At 44.1% G+C, this 24,232-nt stretch overlaps 1 protein-coding gene across 1 annotated transcript in view; it reads left to right on the top strand.

The window, feature by feature from the left end:
- Nucleotides 1–24,232, top strand: part of ttll7 (tubulin tyrosine ligase-like family, member 7) — a 157,802-nt gene that overhangs the window by 111,893 nt on the left and 21,677 nt on the right. The window contains exons 15-18 of the mRNA XM_064990545.1: nucleotides 1,127–1,361; nucleotides 3,550–3,848; nucleotides 5,307–5,441; nucleotides 8,279–8,359. Coding sequence (XP_064846617.1) covers nucleotides 1,127–1,361; nucleotides 3,550–3,848; nucleotides 5,307–5,441; nucleotides 8,279–8,359 — 750 coding nt within the window. The remainder of the gene's footprint in view (nucleotides 1–1,126; nucleotides 1,362–3,549; nucleotides 3,849–5,306; nucleotides 5,442–8,278; nucleotides 8,360–24,232) is intronic.

Genomic DNA, 24,232 nt, shown 5'->3' with positions numbered 1-24,232 from the left:
GATGGTTTTCTTTTCTCCCCTTTCTCTTTTTTCTGTCCCTCTTTCTATCCTATTTTTGTCTCTCTCTTTCTTCCCCCTCTCTCACTCTCGCCACTTAGTTCCCCCCTCCGGTGATTGTATATAAGCTCATGCCGAGGATCACATCCTGCACATACATTTTGTCCGCGAGAAGCGCTTGCTAAATTAGCTGATGAATAACAGATGTGAATGCTTTATTAATGCTAACAATGTGTTCCTTCCATGGTGTGAAATAGACATTCAATTTAATTAACTTTTTTTGTGTCTGGTGGTGAGGGGGGAAATGATAAATTCATGCTACAAAGGCCAAGAAGGAGGATTTGAGTGGCCGCTTGGATTTAATTAATATGTCTCTCTCCACCGTCGCTTTAATCACAGCTACAGAGACAACACACACACACGGCTCATTGGGTGTGTACACATGAATGGCGTGTGGAACCTGTGTGTGCGCAGACGAGCACAGATGCACATACAGAAGTAGGATCTTAATTTGATCACTCTGTTTTTACTGAGAAGTTTCCTGCATAGCAGGAAATGCAAAATATTAGTGTATTCATGGTTTAAAAAGGCCTATTAAGTCTGTCATTCCCACTTTAAAATGTCAGACTTGATTTGCCCTAACGAAAAATGTATTAACCCCTACAAAAAATGTCCATTAATTATAATCCACCTAATAATTCACATTTCCTGTTGCTGCAGGATTATTTTCCTGCTGAAGCAAACTGGCTCAAATGAAGTTTGTACATCAGTACACATAGACAGACACACATATGCACAAACACATACATATAGTACACAGACACACACACACCACATACGCTCAGATAAACACACAGTTATACACTGAGACACATACACACCGATGCACACGCGTATTTGTAGACACATGAACACTCACACTGACACACACACACGTACGGGCCCGTGGTGTCACCTCTGCTTCTCACAGTGACGGACGGTAATTGGCTAGGGTTGAAGGGTGTGTCTGTGGGTGCTGACATAATCTTCTCTCTCTCTCTCTCTTTCTCTCTCACTGTGTGTCCGTGTCTCTCTGTCTGTGTGTCTCTCTGTCTGTGGGTCTGTGTCTCTCCTTGTGTGTGTGTGTCAGCCCCTGTCCTCCATGCCTGAGAGCGCCCAGACGCCGTGCGGCAGGAGACAAAGAGAGTACGGAGGCGACGGAGGAGACGCCAGTGGCAGCAGCGTCAACAACAGCAGCTCCGAGGAGGGCCCTGAAGAGGAGGATGACAGGGAGGATGAGAGGGAAGGAGGGAAGACAAGGGAGAAAAAGAGTGTCTCTTACGACCTGGGAGAGAACAAGTATAAGTCGTCGTCGGAGCGCTCAGGTGAGGAGGAGAGGAGGAGATCACCCCAGACACACACCGAAGCACACAAATGCACAGGCGTACACGCACAGAGACACAGACCGAGAGACGCACAGAAACACACAAATGCACAGGCGTACACGCACAGAGACACAGACAGAGAGACGCACAGAAACACACAAATGCACAGGCGTACACGCACAGAGACACAGACAGAGACACGCACAGAAACACACACACACACACTCCTTCCCACACACACACCCTCGTAAAATGGAGGAGGGGGGTCTGGGAATGTCTTTATTAGCAATCAGAGGCCTCTTCTATAAGAAGGCTATTTCACAGACATTCTCTCCATTTCCTCCTTTCTTGGACTGCTTCCCAAATGGCACCATATTCTCTATAGAGTGCGCTACTTTTGACCAGAGCCCGATGGTAGTGCACTAAGTTTATATAGGGAATAGGGTTTCATTTGGGATGTAGTCCTGGTATATGGGGGAGAGGGCTGTTTTATGAGAGGGCTCTCTCTGGCCATGATGCCTTCCAGATGACTACAAGGGTCCAATGATTACTAAAACAAACTTGTGTCACACACGTGCACGCATGCAGACACACACTTAGGCTGTCCTATACACCAGGGCGGGCAGGGAGGTTGGTTGGTAAGTAGGTAGGTGCCGATGCACGTACACGTGTGCAAATACTCATAGGCATTAGACACATGATTGCTCTATATTACCCTCACACACACATACACTCTCTCTCTCTCGCTCTTTCTCTCCAGCATGCCAAGTTCCTAGTTATACTACAGTGTTGGGTTTGGTGGTGTCGGCCAGGTCCCGGTCTAGCTAAATTAGTGATGTAAATCTGTACAATGCATTTGTTTACCTAATTAATAGATGAAACAGGCTAAATCCATATTTTTTAATTAGGGTCATCGTCTGATGATGGCTTCATGGGAAGGCTTTTTATTCTACTAGTTGTTGTCGTGTGTGTGTGTGTGTGTGTGTGTGTGTAGTAGAGCGAGAGAGAGAGGCTTGTGGCTTACCTTGAAAACTCTTTCAGCAAATTGGCCTGAAATGTGCTCTTCGGGAAACTAGAGGGAAAGATTGATAAGTTGGAGGTTTATAAGGTAATGTGTCTTTTCCACCAAGTTCCAAAGTCCCAATCCAGGTAGAAAAAAACAAACAAAAATGTATTTGTGTTGCATTGTGAAATATTGGGTGGTTTTCTGCTCTAGCATTATATTTTCCATTAGGTGTATATTTCAAATGGCACCCTATTCCATATATAGTGCACTACTTTTGACCAGAGTTCAATGGGCCCTGGTCAAAAGTAGAGCACTACATAGGAAATATGGGGCCATTTTGTACACAGCCTAGGTCCAGAATGAAGGACAAAGAAGTGATTTGGCTGGATTTGAGGGGCTGCTCTTCGCTGGAGTGACTTTGCCTCCGCCTACCGACTCCATAAGCGCCCATCTGGGGGCGGCCTCAGCTAAGCCCTATAATGTGGCCGATTTGGCAAGTTCTGTGCTCAAGGTTCGCCGGTGCAGCAACACACACACACACACACACACACACACACACACACACACACACACACACACACACACACACACACACACCACACACCACACACACAATGTCTCATGTCCAGACACACACATACACACACACACACACACACACACACATACACACTGTCTCATGTCCAGACACACACACACATATACGAGCAGACGCACACACATGCACACAAACTTTAATCTCCAGGCTTACACACACACACACACACACACACACACACACTGGGCTGGCTGGAGGTGGTTCAAGCTCCGTGGTCCTGGGGAGGTTCTGTGGCTGGGCTGGATGGGCCCGCTGCCCTGCTCTCTAATCCGGCCTGAGGAGGGAAGAGAGCAGCCGGCCCACAGCCACAGAAACACATGCTTTAGTGATTAATGAAAGCCACATTCAATAGGCCACCACGTCGGGTCCCGGAATGGGACTTTTAATGCCACACTTCATTTCCAACGATGGAATGAAAGTGGACAGTATGAAAAGCAGCGCATGAGAGGGGGAGAAAAAGAGAGAGAGAGCGAGAGAAGTGAGAGAGTTCCCCCTCTTTGGACTAAGTTATTTAGGTCACCACTTTATTCCTTCATTTCATGTAATCTTTTTTTCTTCTCCTTTTCTTCATCCCTCTCTCTCAGGACGGGTTCACTGGAAACCTCTGATGAAGCCGGTCAAGGCCGGCCTCTCTGCCTCCTCCTCCCCGACCCTCTCTGGGCCAATCAGACGCTCCATCTCCTGCCCGCGTTCTATATCCTCCCTGGCCGCCCAGTCACCAACCAATGAGACACGAGCCTCGCTGGCCAGGCCCTCCGTTCCTGCGGCGACGGCCCTCGTTAGGCCAAGCTCCGCTTCTCTGCGCTCTCATTCGCTCAGCCGCAGCGGCTCCACCCACAGGGTGCCGCACAGTAGTAGTCTAGGTACCATCCACGCTAACATGGTGAGTTACAAACATACACACACACGCACTTATCATTACACTTTCTACACTCTCTGTCTCCTGCTCTTTCTCCCCCTCCCTTGGGAGCATACAGTAGGCTACCATTACCATACCACATAGTGCCTGACGAAACCTTTCAAGTTGCTAAAACTATCTCCAACTTCTTTGGAAGGTCCTCCTTTGGATGAGGCCCTGTGCGGTGTGGCTCTAAGCCTGTACAGATAGCTGTCCTCCTAACCCAATGTAGGTCTGTGTCTGGCCTCTCTTGACACACACACACATTATGCCCATTCTCTTTATATGCCCAGTCTCAGTCTGTTCCTGGAGGCCTCAGCAATATGGACTGGAGTGCTCTCCAATTACCTTGGCCACGATGTCTTCTCTAGGCTCTCTCTCTCTCTCGTTCCCTCTTTCTCTCTCTGTCTCTCGTTCCCTCTCTCTCTCTCTCGTTCCCTCTTTCTCTTTCTCTCTCTGTCTCTCGTTCCCTCTTTCTCTTTCTCTCTCTGTCTCTCTTTCCCTCTTTCTCTCTCTCTCTCTCTGTCTTTCTTTCCCTCTTTCTCTCTCTCTGTCTTTCTTTCCCTCTTTCTCTCTCTCTCTGTCTCTTGTTCCCTCTTTCTCTCTCTCTCTGTCTTTCTTTCCCTCTTTCTTTTTTTCTCTCTCTCTCGTTCCCTCTTTCTCTTTCTCTCTCTGTCTCTCGTTCCCTCTCTTTCTCTCTCGTTCCCTCTTTCTCTTTCTCTCTCTGTCTCTCGTTCCCTCTCTCTCTCTCATTCCCTCTCTCTCTTTCTCTCTCTCTCTCTGTCTCTCGTTCCCTCTCTCTCTGTCTCTCGTTCCCTCTTTCTCTCTCTGTCTCTCATTCCCTCTTTCTCTCTCGCTCCATCTCTCTCTGTCTCTCGTTCCCTCTTTCTCTTTCTCTCTCTCTGTCTCTCGTTCCCTATTTTTCTATTTCTCTCTCGCTCTCTCTCTCTCTCTGTCTCTCTCTCTTTTTCTCCCTCTCTCTCTCTCTGTCTTTCTTTCCCTCTTTCTCTCTCTCTCTGTCTCTCGTTCCCTCTTTCTCTCTCTCTCTCTCTGTCTTTCTTTCCCTCTTTCTCTCTCTCTCTGTCTCTCGTTCCCTCTTTCTCTTTCTCTCTCTCTCTGTCTTTCTTTCCCTCTTTCTTTTTCTCTCTCTCTCTCTTCTCTCTTTCTACCCCATCTCTCTCTAGCTCTCTTCTCTCTGAGATCTCAGCTGAAACCCATGATGAAAAGCATTTAAACCCTATTCATGTTCTTTTCTCTCCTCTCTTTCCTTGTGTGTGTGTGTGTGTGTGTGTGTGTGTGTGTGTGTGTGTGTGTGTGTGTGTGTGTGTGTGTGTGTGTGTGTGTGTGTGTGTGTGACCTATATGTGTGTCTGTCGGGCCTGTATTCATTTGTTTTGTTTATTTGTTTGGCTTATGTATGTGTTTTGAACATTTGTGTGTGCAGGGTGATCCCGTGCTGATCCTGAGGAGTAAAGACCAGGAGACAGAGCTTACAAGACAGAGCCTGGCCGCTCTCAGCGCCATGAGGATCCGCTTCCCGGGGAAGACTGAGGAGGAGGCCGAGGCCGTTCTGGATGAGGTGTGTGCGTGCGTGCATGCGTGCGTGAAAGTATATACAGCGTATCTCCAAAGAGAGACAATGGCCAGAGCCAACCATACAGTATGGGACTATTCCTGACCTCCCAGGCCCTCCACAGTGGCCTCCTGACTGCCTATTGTCTTTGAAAACTCCCTCATGGCCAAAACGTGGGCAGCAGAAAGCCTCACTGTATTCCCCTCAGCTCCTGTGTATTTATCAATGCCTCTTTTCCCCTGGACGGATCGCCTCCGCTACATTGGTGTCGAGTTCGTGTGACACAATTGCAGTTCCAACTGTTCCGCTAATAAACTCTTAATAGGTGCGCAGATGAGCAGCCGCACCTGGCTGACTTGTTACCTCACTCGTGAGCCGCCGTGGTTGACTGTGAACTTGAAGCTGCAATATGTCACTTTGTAGGCGACCCGACCAAATTCACATAGAAATCTGAGTTATAGATCTGTCATTCGCATTGAAACCAAGTCTAAGAAGCCATAGATCTGTTCAATGTGCGTTATTTCTATGCTTCCCGTGCTTAAATGTAGTTTTTGTCTTTTACTTTCAGTTTTGTACACCAGCTTCAAACAGCAGAAAATACAGTATTAAAAATATAGTTCACAGCAGTTTAGATGGTACAGTGATTCTCTACACTTGCTTGTTTTGTCACATAAAATAAAATTAGGCAATCTATTAGAATTTTAGCAACCTGGAAATATTATATTGCACCTTAAAAAAATGTTATATTCATAGTTGACTATGGTGGCATGCTATTGTTATATTCCAAAACATTGCTAGCAACTTGCTCCTAGCTACTGAGTCACACAGTAAAGCACGGGGGCTATTTTTACTTTAAACGTGGTTTCAAGTTGCGAAAATGACAAATTGAGATGGTTTTGTGATTGATGTTATTTTCAAAGTCATTTTCATATCTGTTGCAAATCATGAGCCAAGTATCATTCAGAAACACAGCAATCATGTGGAATCGTTGTATCACAAATGGCACCCTATTCTCTTTCCCACTGCATTTCAAACATAACGATTGGTAAAATAGCAAGGTTAGCATCGAAATAGAGAATAAATAAAGTGTGTACATGTTCATGTCAATTAGGTGTTTGATTTCATAGGTTCAGCTCAGTTTCAGTTGAACACTTTCCCCTCATATTTTATCATTGATAAGCACCTAAATTGGAACCCAGTGTCTGTACAGTAACATGCTATACATGACATCAGAGCTCAGGTTCTCCGCGTCACAGCGCTGTATGGGTTTTAACTGAGAGCCGTTATAAACCTGAGTGCCATGTGCGACAGGAAGATGCCCCATCCCTTCCGCTAATTGAGCTACTTTTGCGTTTTTTTTGTTGTTGTTGTCTGAGTGAAGGAAATGCTATAAATTTAGAGGAGTCGATGTGTTTTGAAAGATAAGATGTTGAGGGTAATATTATTAAAAAAATACCGCTTTGATGTCATGCAAGAAAACCACATACCCACGACTCCAAATGTGCACTACACATTTCCATATTTGAAAACTCATTGAAAAGTCATTTACAGTATCAACATTTCTGATCGTTGTGATCCACAGTTAGAAGAATGACACATGTTATACCCCAGCTTCTCCTGAACAGATTGATCCGACGTTTGTCATATTGTGCAGATCATTTGCGCCAGAACACACACTTGAATTCACACATGACTCCATGCTACACTCTTAGAAAAAAAAAAATATGCTATCTAGAACCTAAGTGTTCTTCAGATCTCCCAAAGGAGAACCCTTTGAAGAGTCTTTTTTGGTTCCAGATAGAACCCTCTTGGTTCCAGGAAGAATCTGCATCAGGTGGGCATAAATTAAAAGCTTATTCCATTGCCAGCGTGTGTATATAATCTTTCACAAAATGTCAATGAATATTATTCTAATGTTACTGAAGGTATCAAGAGTATTTTCAGATGTTGTTGTTGTTGACAAATGCTGTGAAAAATGCACATCAAATCAACAGTGTGATGTTTGAATTTAGTCTTGTGTCAGGTGAACTGTTGTGTCCTCATCTTTGGTCTGATAATTTCCCCATAATAAAATTCTCTCTGTCACATGCTACCTCGGTCAATCATATGGTTTTTATAGTTCTTCTGTTAGAAACATTTCAATTTGGCCCTATCCATATAGGCCGAATTCGACGAGTGTAAGGGGTTTAAGGCCTTTCTTCACTGGACACATTCACAGCCATAAAAGAAGAAAATAAAAAAATGCAGGTCAATTATAACCGTCCGAACACCAGACTCCACAGATTGACAGACGGCCATAGACTGTGAAAAGGTGCGGTGATCTGAGGCGGCCGGGTCTATAGAATATAGTTTTGGGTTGTGCGTCTTGGATGAAAAGGTCTATTTGGTTGCAGCCGGCCTTGTTCGCAGTTCCCGGCGTCTCTACCGCAAGACATTGATTTAGTCTCCAAGGCACAATGCAAATGCAGACCCTGAACTGTTTGAATACTTGAGTAACAATACCCCCGCCGGTACCATGGGCTGATTGCAGAAAATGAGGGATGAGATGGAGAGGGAGAATAGAAATGGGAGAGAAATAGTTTTTTTGCTTCCATGAGCTGATTGCTGAGAACAGGGGGATGAGTGAGAGAGAGAAAGCTAGAGAAAGAGAGAAACACACACACATATAGGAAAAGGAGATCATTTTAATTTTTGTCTTCTTTCTTTGCAAAATGCTGCGGGGGGTCTAAGTTTTTGTTCAAAGGCTACTCCTCTTTGCACAATGTCTCAACTGGTGAATAATACAGTAATTGTTGAGTTATTGTTGCAGATTGTTGATTTTATTCTGTGCTTTTATCTCTCAGATTCTAGACAACTGGAAGTACCACAAACCCAAAGTGGCCTCTTACTGGCTGGTAAAGTTGGATTCCACCAAACAAAGGAAGGTGAGTGTCATCAAAGCCACTATCCTGATTTGTGGCTCTTGATTCTTAATGAAGATGAGAGATGGGGAAATGTACCCACTCTAACCTACAATATATGGGTATACAGTATATCATTTATTTAAATTGTCATTGGACAGCTGTAAATATTGCAGATTATACACTTAATGCTTGTATTTGTTGTCATATTGAGACATTTGTGCAGATGTATCAGTGAATGCTATCAAAAACATTTCATTCCAAAAAGTTGCTCCTCCCTTCTGGCCTCCCCATTCAGTCCCCTTGACAGATCTGGTTAGGTGAAAGCAATATGGTGGAAACGAGGAGGAGCTGTTACTTACACCTGCCTTGTTGTCTCAGATCTGTTCAAGGGAGTGAATGATGACTGAGGGGGAGGGAGGAAGTGGCTATGCCTTGCGTCACTGTCGTTGACAGCCTCAGCTCGACGTAGCGAGGAATAACAAGCAGTAAACAAAAACAAAGTCACATCTGAAATGACATGAATGTTGTTGATCTCATATGTGGGCTGTGGTGGTGGAATGTGCTGGAATGTATACTACAGACTCTCTTGTCCCTGGGCCTTTCTAATGAACACCATGCATTGGCTGGGCGTGTAGCTATCCTAGCACTCTGCTATCTGAATGTATACTACAGACGCTCTTGTCCCTGGGCCTTTCTAATGAACACCATGCATTGGCTGGGCGTGTAGCTATCCTAGCACTCTGCTATCTGAATGTATACTACAGACTCTCTTGTCCCTGGGCCTTTCTAATGAACACCATGCATTGGCTGGGCGTGTAGCTATCCTAGCACTCTGCTATCTGAATGTATACTACAGACTCTCTTGTCCCTGGGCCTTTCTAATGAACACCATGCATTGGCTGGGCGTGTAGCTATCCTAGCACTCTGCTATCTGAATGTATACTACAGACTCTCTTGTCCCTGGGCCTTTCTAATGAACACCATGCATTGGCTGGGCGTGTAGCTATCCTAGCACTCTGCTATCTGAATGTATACTACAGACTCTCTTGTCCCTGGGCCTTTCTAATGAACACCATGCATTGGCTGGGCGTGTAGCTATCCTAGCACTCTGCTATCTGAATGTATACTACAGACTCTCTTGTCCCTGGGCCTTTCTAATGAACACCATGCATTGGCTGGGCGTGTAGCTATCCTAGCACTCTGCTATCTGAATGTATACTACAGACTCTCTTGTCCCTGGGCCTTTCTAATGAACACCATGCATTGGCTGGGCGTGTAGCTATCCTAGCACTCTGCTATCTGAATGTATACTACAGACTCTCTTGTCCCTGGGCCTTTCTAATGAACACCATGCATTGGCTGGGCGTGTAGCTATCCTAGCACTCTGCTATCTGAATGTATACTACAGACTCTCTTGTCCCTGGGCCTTTCTAATGAACACCATGCATTGGCTGGGCGTGTAGCTATCCTAGCACTCTGCTATCTGAATGTATACTACAGACTCTCTTGTCCCTGGGCCTTTCTAATGAACACCATGCATTGGCTGGGCGTGTAGCTATCCTAGCACTCTGCTATCTGAATGTATACTACAGACTCTCTTGTCCCTGGGCCTTTCTAATGAACACCATGCATTGGCTGGGCGTGTAGCTATCCTAGCACTCTGCTATCTGAATGTATACTACAGACTCTCTTGTCCCTGGGCCTTTCTAATGAACACCATGCATTGGCTGGGCGTGTAGCTATCCTAGCACTCTGCTATCTGAATGTATACTACAGACTCTCTTGTCCCTGGGCCTTTCTAATGAACACCATGCATTGGCTGGGCGTGTAGCTATCCTAGCACTCTGCTATCTGAATGTATACTACAGACTCTCTTGTCCCTGGGCCTTTCTAATGAACACCATGCATTGGCTGGGCGTGTAGCTATCCTAGCACTCTGCTATCTGAATGTATACTACAGACTCTCTTGTCCCTGGGCCTTTCTAATGAACACCATGCATTGGCTGGGCGTGTAGCTATCCTAGCACTCTGCTATCTGAATGTATACTACGGACTCTCTTGTCCCTGGGCCTTTCTAATGAACACCATGCATTGGCTGGGCGTGTAGCTATCCTAGCACTCTGCTATCTGAATGTATACTACAGACTCTCTTGTCCCTGGGCCTTTCTAATGAACACCATGCATTGGCTGGGCGTGTAGCTATCCTAGCACTCTGCTATCTGAATGTATACTACAGACTCTCTTGTCCCTGGGCCTTTCTAATGAACACCATGCATTGGCTGGGCGTGTAGCTATCCTAGCACTCTGCTATCTGAATGTATACTACAGACTCTCTTGTCCCTGGGCCTTTCTAATGAACACCATGCATTGGCTGGGCGTGTAGCTATCCTAGCACTCTGTTATCTGAATGTATACTACAGACTCTCTTGTCCCTGGGCCTTTCTAATGAACACCATGCATTGGCTGGGCGTGTAGCTATCCTAGCACTCTGCTATCTGAATGTATACTACAGACTCTCTTGTCCCTGGGCCTTTCTAATGAACACCATGCATTGGCTGGGCGTGTAGCTATCCTAGCACTCTGCTATCTGAATGTATACTACAGACTCTCTTGTCCCTGGGCCTTTCTAATGAACACCATGCATTGGCTGGGCGTGTAGCTATCCTAGCACTCTGCTATCTGAATGTATACTACAGACTCTCTTGTCCCTGGGCCTTTCTAATGAACACCATGCATTGGCTGGGCGTGTAGCTATCCTAGCACTCTGCTATCTGAATGTATACTACAGACTCTCTTGTCCCTGGGCCTTTCTAATGAACACCATGCATTGGCTGGGCGTGTAGCTATCCTAGCACTCTGCTATCTGAATGTATACTACAGACTCTCTTGTCCCTGGGCCTTTCTAATGAACACCATGCATTGGCTGGGCGTGTAGCTATCCTAGCACTCTGCTATCTGAATGTATACTACAGACTCTCTTGTCCCTGGGCCTTTCTAATGAACACCATGCATTGGCTGGGCGTGTAGCTATCCTAGCACTCTGCTATCTGAATGTATACTACAGACTCTCTTGTCCCTGGGCCTTTCTAATGAACACCATGCATTGGCTGGGCGTGTAGCTATCCTAGCACTCTGCTATCTGAATGTATACTACAGACTCTCTTGTCCCTGGGCCTTTCTAATGAACACCATGCATTGGCTGGGCGTGTAGCTATCCTAGCACTCTGCTATCTGAATGTATACTACAGACTCTCTTGTCCCTGGGCCTTTCTAATGAACACCATGCATTGGCTGGGCGTGTAGCTATCCTAGCACTCTGCTATCTGAATGTATACTACAGACTCTCTTGTCCCTGGGCCTTTCTAATGAACACCATGCATTGGCTGGGCGTGTAGCTATCCTAGCACTCTGCTATCTGAATGTATACTACAGACTCTCTTGTCCCTGGGCCTTTCTAATGAACACCATGCATTGGCTGGGCGTGTAGCTATCCTAGCACTCTGCTATCTGAATGTATACTACAGACTCTCTTGTCCCTGGGCCTTTCTAATGAACACCATGCATTGGCTGGGCGTGTAGCTATCCTAGCACTCTGCTATCTGAATGTATACTACAGACTCTCTTGTCCCTGGGCCTTTCTAATGAACACCATGCATTGGCTGGGCGTGTAGCTATCCTAGCACTCTGCTATCTGAATGTATACTACAGACTCTCTTGTCCCTGGGCCTTTCTAATGAACACCATGCATTGGCTGGGCGTGTAGCTATCCTAGCACTCTGCTATCTGATTAGCATCGGAGGCTGCCTCGTGGTGGTGGAGATAGCATTCGAATAGAGACAACGTTTTGCTCTATACCCTACGCTAGCCCATTAATAGTGCATCTCTACCTTTAGAAACACACATGCTCCTATATCGACACACACACATATGCCAGCACACACGGGAACACACACACACACACACATCATGGCCATCAGTAATAAGTCAAGAAATCAAAGGCTCCACAACAATAGCAATTACATTGCTCTGAAATGAAAGAGAATGGAAAGGAGGGATGAGGGATCCCTCATTGACCGCCTGCAATCTCTGGTCCCTGTACTTCTCTTTCTGCCTTCATCAGATACTGCCTACCTACACACTCCGCCTGATTTCTGTGTGTGTGCGCGTGTGCGTATTATGTGCTTCTTTTTGTATGCATTTGTGTCTGTATTGTGTCTGTATTGTGTCTGTATTGTGTCTGTATTGTGTCTGTATTGTGTCTGTATTGTGTCTGTATTGTGTCTGTATTGTGTCTGTATTGTGTCTGTATTGTGTCTGTATTGTGTCTGTATTGTGTCTGTATTGTGTCTGTATTGCATCGGCTTCCAAGTATACACAAGTATATGCTGGCTGAAAGTATTCATATTAATGGTAGTGGAAAACTGCTGGTTTTATAGTTATATTTATAGTTATAGGATTATATTATTACTAATAGATTAGAAATATTGCTTTCCAATTATTGAATTGACATAAAATTGAACAAGATATAGGCTGTATAGGCTGTAGTTTGATGACTTCCATTAAACCCCAGGCTTGTCCCAAAGGCTCAGACTACAAATGTTTTCCAGAAGTATTTTTCGCACTTTGCGACCACTTTTTATCTCGCGCCTCTGTTGGTGATTTTGATCCCACAATGTTGGCAATTCTACAGGGGAAACAACTCTATTGATCCCACAATGTTGGCAATTCTACAGGGGAAACAACTCTATTGATCCCACAATGTTGGCAATTCTACAGGGGAAAACAACTCTGTGGATCCCACAATGTTGACAATTCTACAGGGGAAACAACTCAAACTGTTGATCCCACAATGTTGGCAATTATACAGGGGAAACAACTCTGTTGATCCCACAATGTTGGCAATTCTACAGGGGAAAACAACTCTGTTGATCCCACAATGTTGGCAATTCTACAGGGGAAACAACTCTGTTGATCACACAATTTTGACAATTATGCAGTGTGGAAACAACTTTAACGGTTGATCCCACAATGTTGACAATTCTACAGGGGAAAACAACTCTGTTGATACCACAATGTTGACAATTCTACAGGGGAAACAACTCTGTTGATCCCACATTGTTGGCAATTCTACAGGGGAAACAACTCTGTTGATACCACAATGTTGACAATTCTACAGGGGAAACAACTCTGTTGATCCCACATTGTTGGCAATTCTACAGGGGAAACAACTCTGTTGATCCCACAATGTTGACAATTCTACAGGGGAAAACAACTCTGTTGATCCCACAATGTTGACAATTATTCAGGGGAAACAACTCTAAATGTTGATCCCACAATGTTTACCATTCTACATTGGAAAACAACTCTGTTGATCCCACAATGTTGACAATTCTACGGTTGGAATCAATTCTAACTGTTGATCCCACAATGTTGGCAATTCTACAGGGTAAACAACTCTAAATGTTGATCCCACAATGTTGGCAATTATACAGTGGGAAACAAATAACTGTTGATACCACAATGTTGACAATTCTACAGTTGGAAACAATTCTAACTGTTGATCCCACAATGTTGACAATTCTACAGGGTAAACAACTCTATTGATCCCACAATGTTGGCAATTATACAGGGGAAACAAATAACTGTTGATCCCACAATGTTGACAATTCTACAGGGGAAACAACTCTGTTGATCCCACAATGTTGACCATTCTACAGGGGAAACAACTCTGTTGATCCCACAGTGTTGACAATTCTACAGGGTAAACAACTCTATTGATCCCACAATGTTGGCAATTATACAGGGTAAACAACTCTATTGATCCCACAATGTTGGCAATTATACAGGGGAAACAAATAACTGTTGATCCCACAATGTTGACAATTCTACAGGGGAAACAACTCTTTTGATCCAAATCAAATCAAATGTATTTATATAGCCCTTCGTACATCAGCTGATATCTCAAAGTGCTGTACAGAAACCCAGCTGAAAACCCCAGACAGCAAGCAATGCAAGTGTAGAAGCACAATGTTGACAATTCTACAGGGGAAACAACTCTCACTGTTGATCCCACAATGTTGGCAATTCTACAGCGGAAACAACTCTATTGATCCCACAGTGTTGACAATTCTACAGGGGAAACAACTCTAACTGTTGATCCCACATTGTTGGCAATTCTACAGGGGAAACAACTCTATTGATCCCACAATGTTGGCAATTCTACAGGGGAAAACAACTCTGTTGATCCCACAATGTTGGCAATTCTGCAGGGGAAACAACTCTGTTGATCCCACAATGTTGGCAATTCTGCAGGGGAAACAACTCTGTTGATCCCACAATGTTGGCAATTATACAGGTGAAACAACTCTGTTGATCCCACAATGTTGGCAATTCTACAGTTGGAAACAATTCTAACTGTTGATCCCACAATGTTGGCAATTCTACAGGGGAAACAACTCTATTGATCCCACAATGTTGACAATTCTACAGTGGAAACAACTCTAACTGTTGATCCCACAATGTTGGCAATTCTACAGGGGAAACAACTCTATTGATCCCACAATTATGGCAATTCTAACGGGGAAACAACTCTGTTGATCCCACAATGTTGGCAATTATACAGGTGAAACAACTCTGTTGATCCCACAATGTTGACAATTCTACAGTTGGAAACAATTCTAACTGTTGATCCCACAATGTTGACAATTATACAGGGGAAAACAACTCTGTTGATCCCAAAATGTTGGCAATTCTACAGGGGAAACAACTCTGTTGATCCCACAATGTTGGCAATTCTACAGGGGAAACAGCTCTGTGGATCCCACAATGTTGGCAATTCTACAGTTGGAAACAATTCTAACTGTTGATCCCACAATGTTGGCAATTCTACAGGGGAAACAGCTCTGTGGATCCCACAATGTTGGCAATTCTACAGTTGGAAACAATTCTAACTGTTGATCCCACAATGTTGACAATTCTACAGGGGAAAACAACTCTGTTGATCCCACAATGTTGGCAATTCTACAGGGGAAACAACTCTATTGATCCCACAATGTTGGCAATTCTAACGGGGAAACAACTCTGTTGATCCCACAATGTTGGCAATTATACAGGTGAAACAACTCTGTTGATCCCACAATGTTGACAATTCTACAGTTGGAAACAATTCTAACTGTTGATCAAATCAAATCAAATCAAATCAAATTTATTTATATAGCCCTTCGTACATCAGCTGATATCTCAAAGTGCTGTACAGAAACCCAGCCTAAAACCCCAAACAGCAAGCAATGCAGGTGTAGAAGCACGGTGGCTAGGAAAAACTCCCTAGAAAAGCCAAAACCTAGGAAGAAACCTAGAGAGGAACCAGGCTATGTGGGGTGGCCAGTCCTCTTCTGGCTGTGCCGGGTAGAGATTATAACAGAACATGGCCAAGATGTTCAAATGTTCATAAATGACCAGCATGGTCGAATAATAATAAGGCAGAACAGTTGAAACTGGAGCAGCAGCACGGCCAGGTGGACTGGGGACAGCAAGGAGTCATCATGTCAAGTAGTCCTGGGGCATGGTCCTAGGGCCGCGGTTCAGTTGAAACTGGAGCAGCAGCACGGCCAGGTGGACTGGGGACAGCAAGGAGTCATCATGTCAGGTAGTCCTGGGGCATGGTCCTAGGGCTCAGGTCCTCCGAGAGAGAGAAGGAGAGAATTAGAGAACGCACACTTAGATTCACACAGGACACCGAATTGGACAGGAGAAGTACTCCAGATATAACAAACTGACCCCAGCCCCCGACACATAAACTACTGCAGCATAAATACTGAAGGCTGAGACAGGAGGGGTCAGGAGACACTGTGGCCCCACCCGAGGACACCCCGGACAGGGCCAAACAGGAAGGATATAACCCCACCCACTATGCCAAAGCACAGCCCCCACACCACTGGAGGGATATCTTCAACCACCAACTTACCATCCTGAGACAAAGCTGAGTATAGCCCGCAAAGATCTCCGCCACGGCACAACCCAAGGGGGGCGCCAACCCAGACAGGATGACCACATCAGTGAATCAACCCACTCAGGTGACGCACCCCCTCAGGGACGGCATGAGAGAGCCCCAGCAAGCCAGTGACTCAGCCCCTGTAATAGGGTTAGAGGCAGAGAATCCCAGTGGAAAGAGGGGAACCGGCCAGGCAGAGACAGCAAGGGTGGTTCGTTGCTCCAGAGCCTTTCCGTTCACCTTCCCACTCCTGGGCCAGACTACACTCAATCATAGGACCCACTGAAGAGATGAGTCTTCAGTAAAGACTTAAAGGTTGAGACCGAGTTTGCGTCTCTGACATGGGTAGGCAGACCGTTCCATAAAAATGGAGCTCTATAGGAGAAAGCCCTGCCTCCAGCTGTTTGCTTAGAAATTCTAGGGACAATTAGGAGGCCTGCGTCTTGTGACCGTAGCGTACGTGTAGGTATGTACGGCAGGACCAAATCAGAGAGATAGGTAGGAGCAAGCCCATGCAATGCTTTGTAGGTTAGCAGTAAAACCTTGAAATCAGCCCTTGCTTTGCCAGGAAGCCAGTGTAGGGAGGCTAGCACTGGAGTAATATGATCAAATTTTTTGGTTCTAGTCAGGATTCTAGCAGCCGTATTTAGCACTAACTGAAGTTTATTTAGTGCTTTATCCGGGTAGCCGGAAAGTAGAGCATTGCAGTAGTCTAACCTAGAAGTGACAAAAGCATGGATAAATTTTTCTGCATCATTTTTGGACAGAAAGTTTCTGATTTTTGCAATGTTACGTAGATGGAAAAAAGCTGTCCTTGAAATGGTCTTGATATGTTCTTCAAAAGAGAGATCAGGGTCCAGAGTAACGCCGAGGTCCTTCACAGTTTTATTTGAGATGACTGTACAACCATTAAGATTAATTGTCAGATTCAACAGAAGATCTCTTTGTTTCTTGGGACCTAGAACAAGCATCTCTGTTTTATCCGAGTTTAAAAGTAGAAAGTTTGCTGCCATCCACTTCCTTATGTCTGAAACACATGCTTCTAGCGAGGGCAATTTTGGGGCTTCACCATGTTTCATTGAAATGTACAGCTGTGTATCATCCGCATAGCAGTGAAAGTTAACATTATGTTTTCGAATAACATCCCCAAGAGGTAAAATATATAGTGAAAACAACAGCGGTCCTAAAACGGAACCTTGAGGAACACCGAAATTTACAGTTGATTTGTCAGAGGACAAACCATCCACAGAGACAAACTGATATCTTTCCGACAGATAAGATCTAAACCAGGCCAGAACTTGACCGTGTAGACCAATTTGGGTTTCCAATCTCTCCAAAAGAATGTGGTGATCGATGGTATCAAAAGCAGCACTAAGGTCTAGGAGCACGAGGACAGATGCAGAGCCTCGGTCCGATGCCATTAAAATGTCATTTACCACCTTCACAAGTGCCGTCTCAGTGCTATGATGGGGTCTAAAACCAGACTGAAGCATTTCATATACATTGTTTGTCTTCAGGAAGGCAGTGAGTTGCTGAGCAACAGCCTTTTCTAAGATTTTTGAGAGGAATGGAAGATTCGATATAGGCCGATAGTTTTTTATATTTTCTGGGTCAAGGTTTGGCTTTTTCAAGAGAGGCTTTATTACTGCCACTTTTAGTGAGTTTGGTACACATCCGGTGGATAGAGAGCCGTTTATTATGTTCAACATAGGAGGGCCAAGCACAGGAAGCAGCTCTTTCAGTAGTTTAGTTGGAATAGGGTCCAGTAAGCAGCTTGAAGGTTTAGAGGCCATGATTATTTTCATCATTGTGTCAAGAGATATAGTACTAAAACACTTGAGCGTCTCTCTTGATCCTAGGTCCACGCAGAGTTGTGCAGACTCAGGACAACTGAGCTTTGAAGGAATACGCAGATTTAAGGAGGAGTCTGTAATTTGCTTTCTAATAATCATAATTTTTTCCTCAAAGAAGTTCATGAATTTATCACTGCTAAAGTGAAAGTCATCCTCTCTTGGGGAATGCTGCTTTTTAGTTAGCTTTGCGACCGTATCAAAAAGGAATTTTGGATTGTTCTTATTGTCCTCAATTAAGTTAGAAAAATAGGATGATCGAGCAGCAGTAAGGGCTCTTCGGTACTGCACGGTACTGTCTTTCCAAGCTAGACGGAAGACTTCCAGTTTGGTGTGGCGCCATTTCCGTTCCAATTTTCTGGAAGCTTGCTTCAGAGCTCGGGTATTTTCTGTGTACCAGGGAGCTAGTTTCTTATGAGAAATGTTTTTAGTTTTTAGGGGTGCAACTGCATCTAGGGTATTGCGCAAGGTTAAATTGAGTTCCTCAGTTAGGTGGTTAACTGATTTTTGTCCTCTGGTGTCATTGGGTAGACAGAGGGAATCTGGAAGGACATCAAGGAATCTTTGTGTTGTCTGTGAATTTATAGCACGACTTTTGATGTTCCTTGGTTGGGGTCTGAGCAGATTATTTGTTGCAATTGCAAACGTAATAAAATGGTGGTCCGATAGTCCTGGATTATGAGGAAAACATTAAGATCCACAACATTTATTCCATGGGACAAAACTAGGTCCAGCGTATGACTGTGACAGTGAGTGGGTCCAGAGACATGTTGGACAAAACCCACTGAGTCGATGATGGCTCCGAAAGCCTTTTGGAGTGGGTCTGTGGACTTTTCCATGTGAATATTAAAGTCACCAAAGATTAGAATATTATCTGCTATGACTACAAGGTCCGATAGGAATTCAGGGAACTCAGTGAGGAACGCTGTATATGACCCAGGAGGCCTGTAAACAGTAGCTATAAAAAGTGATTGAGTAGGCTGCATAGATTTCATGACTAGAAGCTCAAAAGACGAAAACGTCATTTTTTTTTTTGTAAATTGAAATTTGCTATCGTAAATGTTAGCAACACCTCCGCCTTTGCGGGATGCACGGGGATATGGTCACTAGTGTAGCCAGGAGGTGAGGCCTCATTTAACACAGTAAATTCATCAGGCTTAAGCCATGTTTCAGTCAGGCCAATCACATCAAGATTATGATCAGTGATTAGTTCATTGACTATAATTGCCTTTGAAGTAAGGGATCTAACATTAAGTAGCCCTATTTTGAGATGTGAGGTATCATGATCTCTTTCAATAATGACAGGAATGGAGGTGGTCTTTATCCTAGTGAGATTGCTAAGGCGAACACCGCCATGTTTAGTTTTGCGCAACCTAGGTCGAGGCACAGACACGGTCTCAATGGTGATAGCTGAGCTGACTACACTGACTATGCTAGTGGCAGACTCCACTATGCTGGCAGGCTGGCTAACAGCCTGCTGCCTGGCCTGCACCCTATTTCATTGTGGAGCTAGAGGAGTTAGAGCCCTGTCTATGTTGGGAGATAAGATGAGAGCACCCCTCCAGCTAGGATGGAGTCCGTCACTCCTCAGCAGGTCAGGCTTGGTCCTGTTTGTGGGTGAGTCCCAAAAAGAGGGCCAATTATCTACAAATTCTAACTTTTCGGAGGGGCAGAAAACAGTTTTCAACCAGCGATTGAGTTGTGAGACTCTGCTGTAGAGCTCATCACTCCCCCTAACTGGGAGGGGGCCAGAGACAATTACTCGATGCCGACACATCTTTCTAGCTGATTTACACGCAGAAGCTATGTTGCGCTTGGTGATCTCTGACTGTTTCATCCTAACATCGTTGGTGCCGACGTGGATAACAATATCTCTATACTCTCTACACTCGCCAGTTTTAGCTTTAGCCAGCACCATCTTCAGATTAGCCTTAACGTCGGTAGCCCTGCCCCCGGTAAACAATGTATGATCGCTGGATGATTCGTTTTAAGTCTAATACTGCGGGTAATGGAGTCGCCAATGACTAGAGTTTTCAATTTGTCAGAGCTAATGGTGGGAAGCTTCGGCGTCTCAGACCCCGTAACGGGAGGAGTATAGACCAGAGAAGGCTCGGCCTCTGACTCCGACTCGCTACTTAATGGGGAAAACCGGTTGAAAGTTTCTGTCGGCTGAATGAGCGACACCGGTTGAGCGTTCCTACAGCATTTCCTTCCAGAAACCGTGAGAAAGTTGTCCGGCTGCGGGGACTGTGCCAGGGGATTTATACTACTATCTGTACTTGCTGGTGGCACAGACGCTGTTTCATCCCACAATGTTGACAATTATACAGGGGAAAACAACTCTGTGTATCCCACAATGTTGACAATTCTACAGGGGAAAACAACTCTGTTGATCCCACAATGTTGACAATTCTTCAGGGGAAACAACTCTAAATGTTTATCCCACAATGTTGACAATTCTACAGGGGAAACAACTCTGTTGATCCCACAATGTTGACCATTCTACATCGGAAAACAACTCTGTTGATCCCACAATGTTGGCAATTCTACAGGAGAAACAACTCTAAATGTTGATCCCACAATGTTGGCAATTGTACAGTGGGAAACAAATAACTATTGATACCAAAATGTTGACAATTCTACAGTTAGAAACAATTCTAACTGTTGATCCCACAATGTTGACAATTCTACAGGGGAAAACAACTCTGTTGATCCAAATCAAATCAAATGTATTTATATAGCCCTTCGTACATCAGCTGATATCTCAAAGTGCTGTACAGAAACCCAGCCAAAAACCCCAAACAGCAAGCAATGCAAGTGTAGAAGCACAATGTTGGCAATTATACAGGGGAAACAACTCTGTTGATCCCACAATGTTGGCAATTCTACAGGGGAAACAACTCTGTTGATCCCACAATGTTGACAATTCTACAGGGGAAACAACTCTGTTGATCCCACAATGTTGACAATTCTACAGGGGAAACAACTCTGTTGATCCCACAATGTTGGCAATTCTACAGGGGAAACAACTCTGTTGATCCCACAATGTTGACAATTCTACAGGGGAAACAACTCTGTTGATCCCACAATGTTGGCAATTCTACAGGGGAAACAACTCTCACTGTTGATCCCACAATGTTGACAATTCTTCAGGGGAAAACAACTCTGTGTATCCCACAATGTTGGCAATTCTACAGGGGAAACAACTCTGTTGATCCCACAATGTTGACAATTCTACAGGGGAAAACAACTCTGTGTATCCCACAATGTTTACAATTCTACAGGGGAAACAACTCTGTGTATCCCACAATGTTTACAATTCTTCAGGGGAAACAACTCTGTGGATCCCACAATGTTGACAATTCTACAGGGGAAAACAACTCTAAATGTTTATCCCACAATGTTGACAATTCTACAGGGGGAAACAACTCTGTTAATCCCACAATGTTGTCCATTCTACATTGGAAAACAACTGTGTTGATCCCACAATATTGACAATTCTACAGTGGGGAAACAACTCTGTTGATACCACAATGTTGACAATTCTACAGGGGAAAACAACTCTAAATGTTGATCCCACAATGTTGGCAATTGTACAGTGGGAAACAAATAACTATTGATACCAAAATGTTGACAATTCTACAGTTGGAAACAATTCTAACTGTTGATCCCACAATGTTGACAATTCTACAGGGGAAAACAACTCTGTTGATCCAAATCAAATCAAATGTATTTATATAGCCCTTCGTACATCAGCTGATATCTCAAAGTGCTGTACAGAAACCCAGCCAAAAACCCCAAACAGCAAGCAATGCAAGTGTAGAAGCACAATGTTGACAATTCTACAGGGGAAACAACTCTCACTGTTGATCCCACAATGTTGGCAATTCTACAGGGGAAAACAACTCTGTTGATCCCACAATGTTGAGAATTCTACAGGGGAAACAACTCTGTTGATCCCACAATGTTGGCAATTATACAAGGGGAAACAACTCTGTTGATCCCACAATGTTGACAATTCTACAGGGGAAACAACTCTGTTGATCCCACAATGTTGGCAATTCTACAGGGGAAACAACTCTAAATGTTGATCCCACAATGTTGACAATTCTACAGGGGAAACAACTCTGTTGATCCCACAATGTTGAGAATGCTACAGTGGGAAACAACTCTGTTGATCCCACAATGTTGGCAATTATACAGGGGAAACAACTCTGTTGATCCCACAATGTTGACAATACTACAGGGGAAACAACTCTAAATGTTGATCCCACAATGTTGACAATTCTACATTGGAAAACAACTGTGTTGATCCCACAATGTTGGCAATTATACAGGGGAAACAACTCTGTTGATCCCACAATGTTGACAATTCTACATTGGAAAACAACTCTGTTGATCCCACAATGTTGACAATTCTACAGTGGGGAAACAACTCTGTTGATCCCACAATGTTGACAATTATACAGGGGAAAACAACTCTAAATGTTTATCCCACAATGTTGACAATTCTACAGGGGAAAACAACTCTGTGGGATTAACAATGTTGTCCATTCTACATTGGAAAACAACTGTGTTGATCCCACAATGTTGACAATTCTACAGTGGGGAAACAACTCTGTTGATACCACAATGTTGACAATTCTACAGGGGAAAACAACTCTACATGTTGATCCCACAATGTTGACAATTCTACAGGGGAAAACAACTCTAAATGTTGATCCCACAATGTTGGCAATTATACAGTGGGAAACAACTCTAAATGTTGATCCCACAATGTTGGCAATTATACAGTGGGAAACAAATAACTGTTGATACCACAATGTTGACAATTCTACAGTTGGAAACAATTCTAACTGTTGATCCCACAATGTTGAGAATTCTACAGGGGAAACAACTCTGTTGATCCCACAATGTTGGCAATTATACAGGGGAAACAACTCTGTTGATCCCACAATGTTGGCAATTATACAGGGGAAACAACTCTGTTGATCCCACAATGTTTGCAATTCTACAGGGGAAACAACTCAAACGGTTGATCCCACCATGTTGGCAATTATACAGGGGAAAACAACTCTGTTGATCCAAATCAAATGTATTTATATAGCCCTTCGTACATCAGCTGATATCTCAATGTGCTGTACAGAAACCCAGCCTAAAACCCCAAACAGCAAGCAATGCAGGTGTAGAAGCACAATGTTGGCAATTATACAGTGGGAAACAACTCTGTTGATCCCACAATGTTGACAATTCTACAGTGGGAAACAACTCTGTTGATCCCACAATGTTGACAATTCTACAGGGGAAACAACTCTGTTGATCCCACAATGTTGGCAATTCTACAGGGGAAACAACTCTGTTGATCCCACAATGTTGACAATACTACAGGGGAAACAACTCTAAATGTTGATCCCACAATGTTGACAATTCTACATTGGAAAACAACTGTGTTGATCCCACAATGTTGACAATTCTACAGGGGAAACAACTCTGTTGATCCCACAATGTTTACAATTCTTCAGGGGAAACAACTCTGTTGATCCCACAATGTTTACAATTCTTCAGGGGAAACAACTCTAAATGTTTATCCCACAATGTTGACAATTCTACAGGGGAAAACAACTCTGTTAATCCCACAATGTTGTCCATTCTACATTGGAAAACAACTGTGTTGATCCCACAATGTTGACAATTCTACAGTGGGGAAACAACTCTGTTGATACCACAATGTTGACAATTCTACAGGGGAAAACAACTCTAAATGTTGATCCCACAATGTTGGCAATTATACAGTGGGAAACAACTCTAAATGTTGATCCCACAATGTTGGCAATTATACAGTGGGAAACAAATAACTGTTGATACCACAATGTTGACAATTCTACAGTTGGAAACAATTCTAACTGTTGATCCCACAATGTTGGCAATTATACAGGGGAAACAACTCTGTTGATCCCACAATGTTGGCAATTCTACAGGGGAAACAACTCTGTTGATCCAAATCAAATGTATTTATATAGCCCTTCGTACATCAGCTGATATCTCAATGTGCTG

Source organism: Oncorhynchus masou, chromosome 16 (genome assembly GCF_036934945.1).
Source record: "Oncorhynchus masou masou isolate Uvic2021 chromosome 16, UVic_Omas_1.1, whole genome shotgun sequence".
Classification (NCBI taxonomy): domain Eukaryota; kingdom Metazoa; phylum Chordata; class Actinopteri; order Salmoniformes; family Salmonidae; genus Oncorhynchus; species Oncorhynchus masou.
Note: the sequence above shows the minus strand (reverse complement) of the source record. Positions and strands in the feature narration are given on the sequence as shown.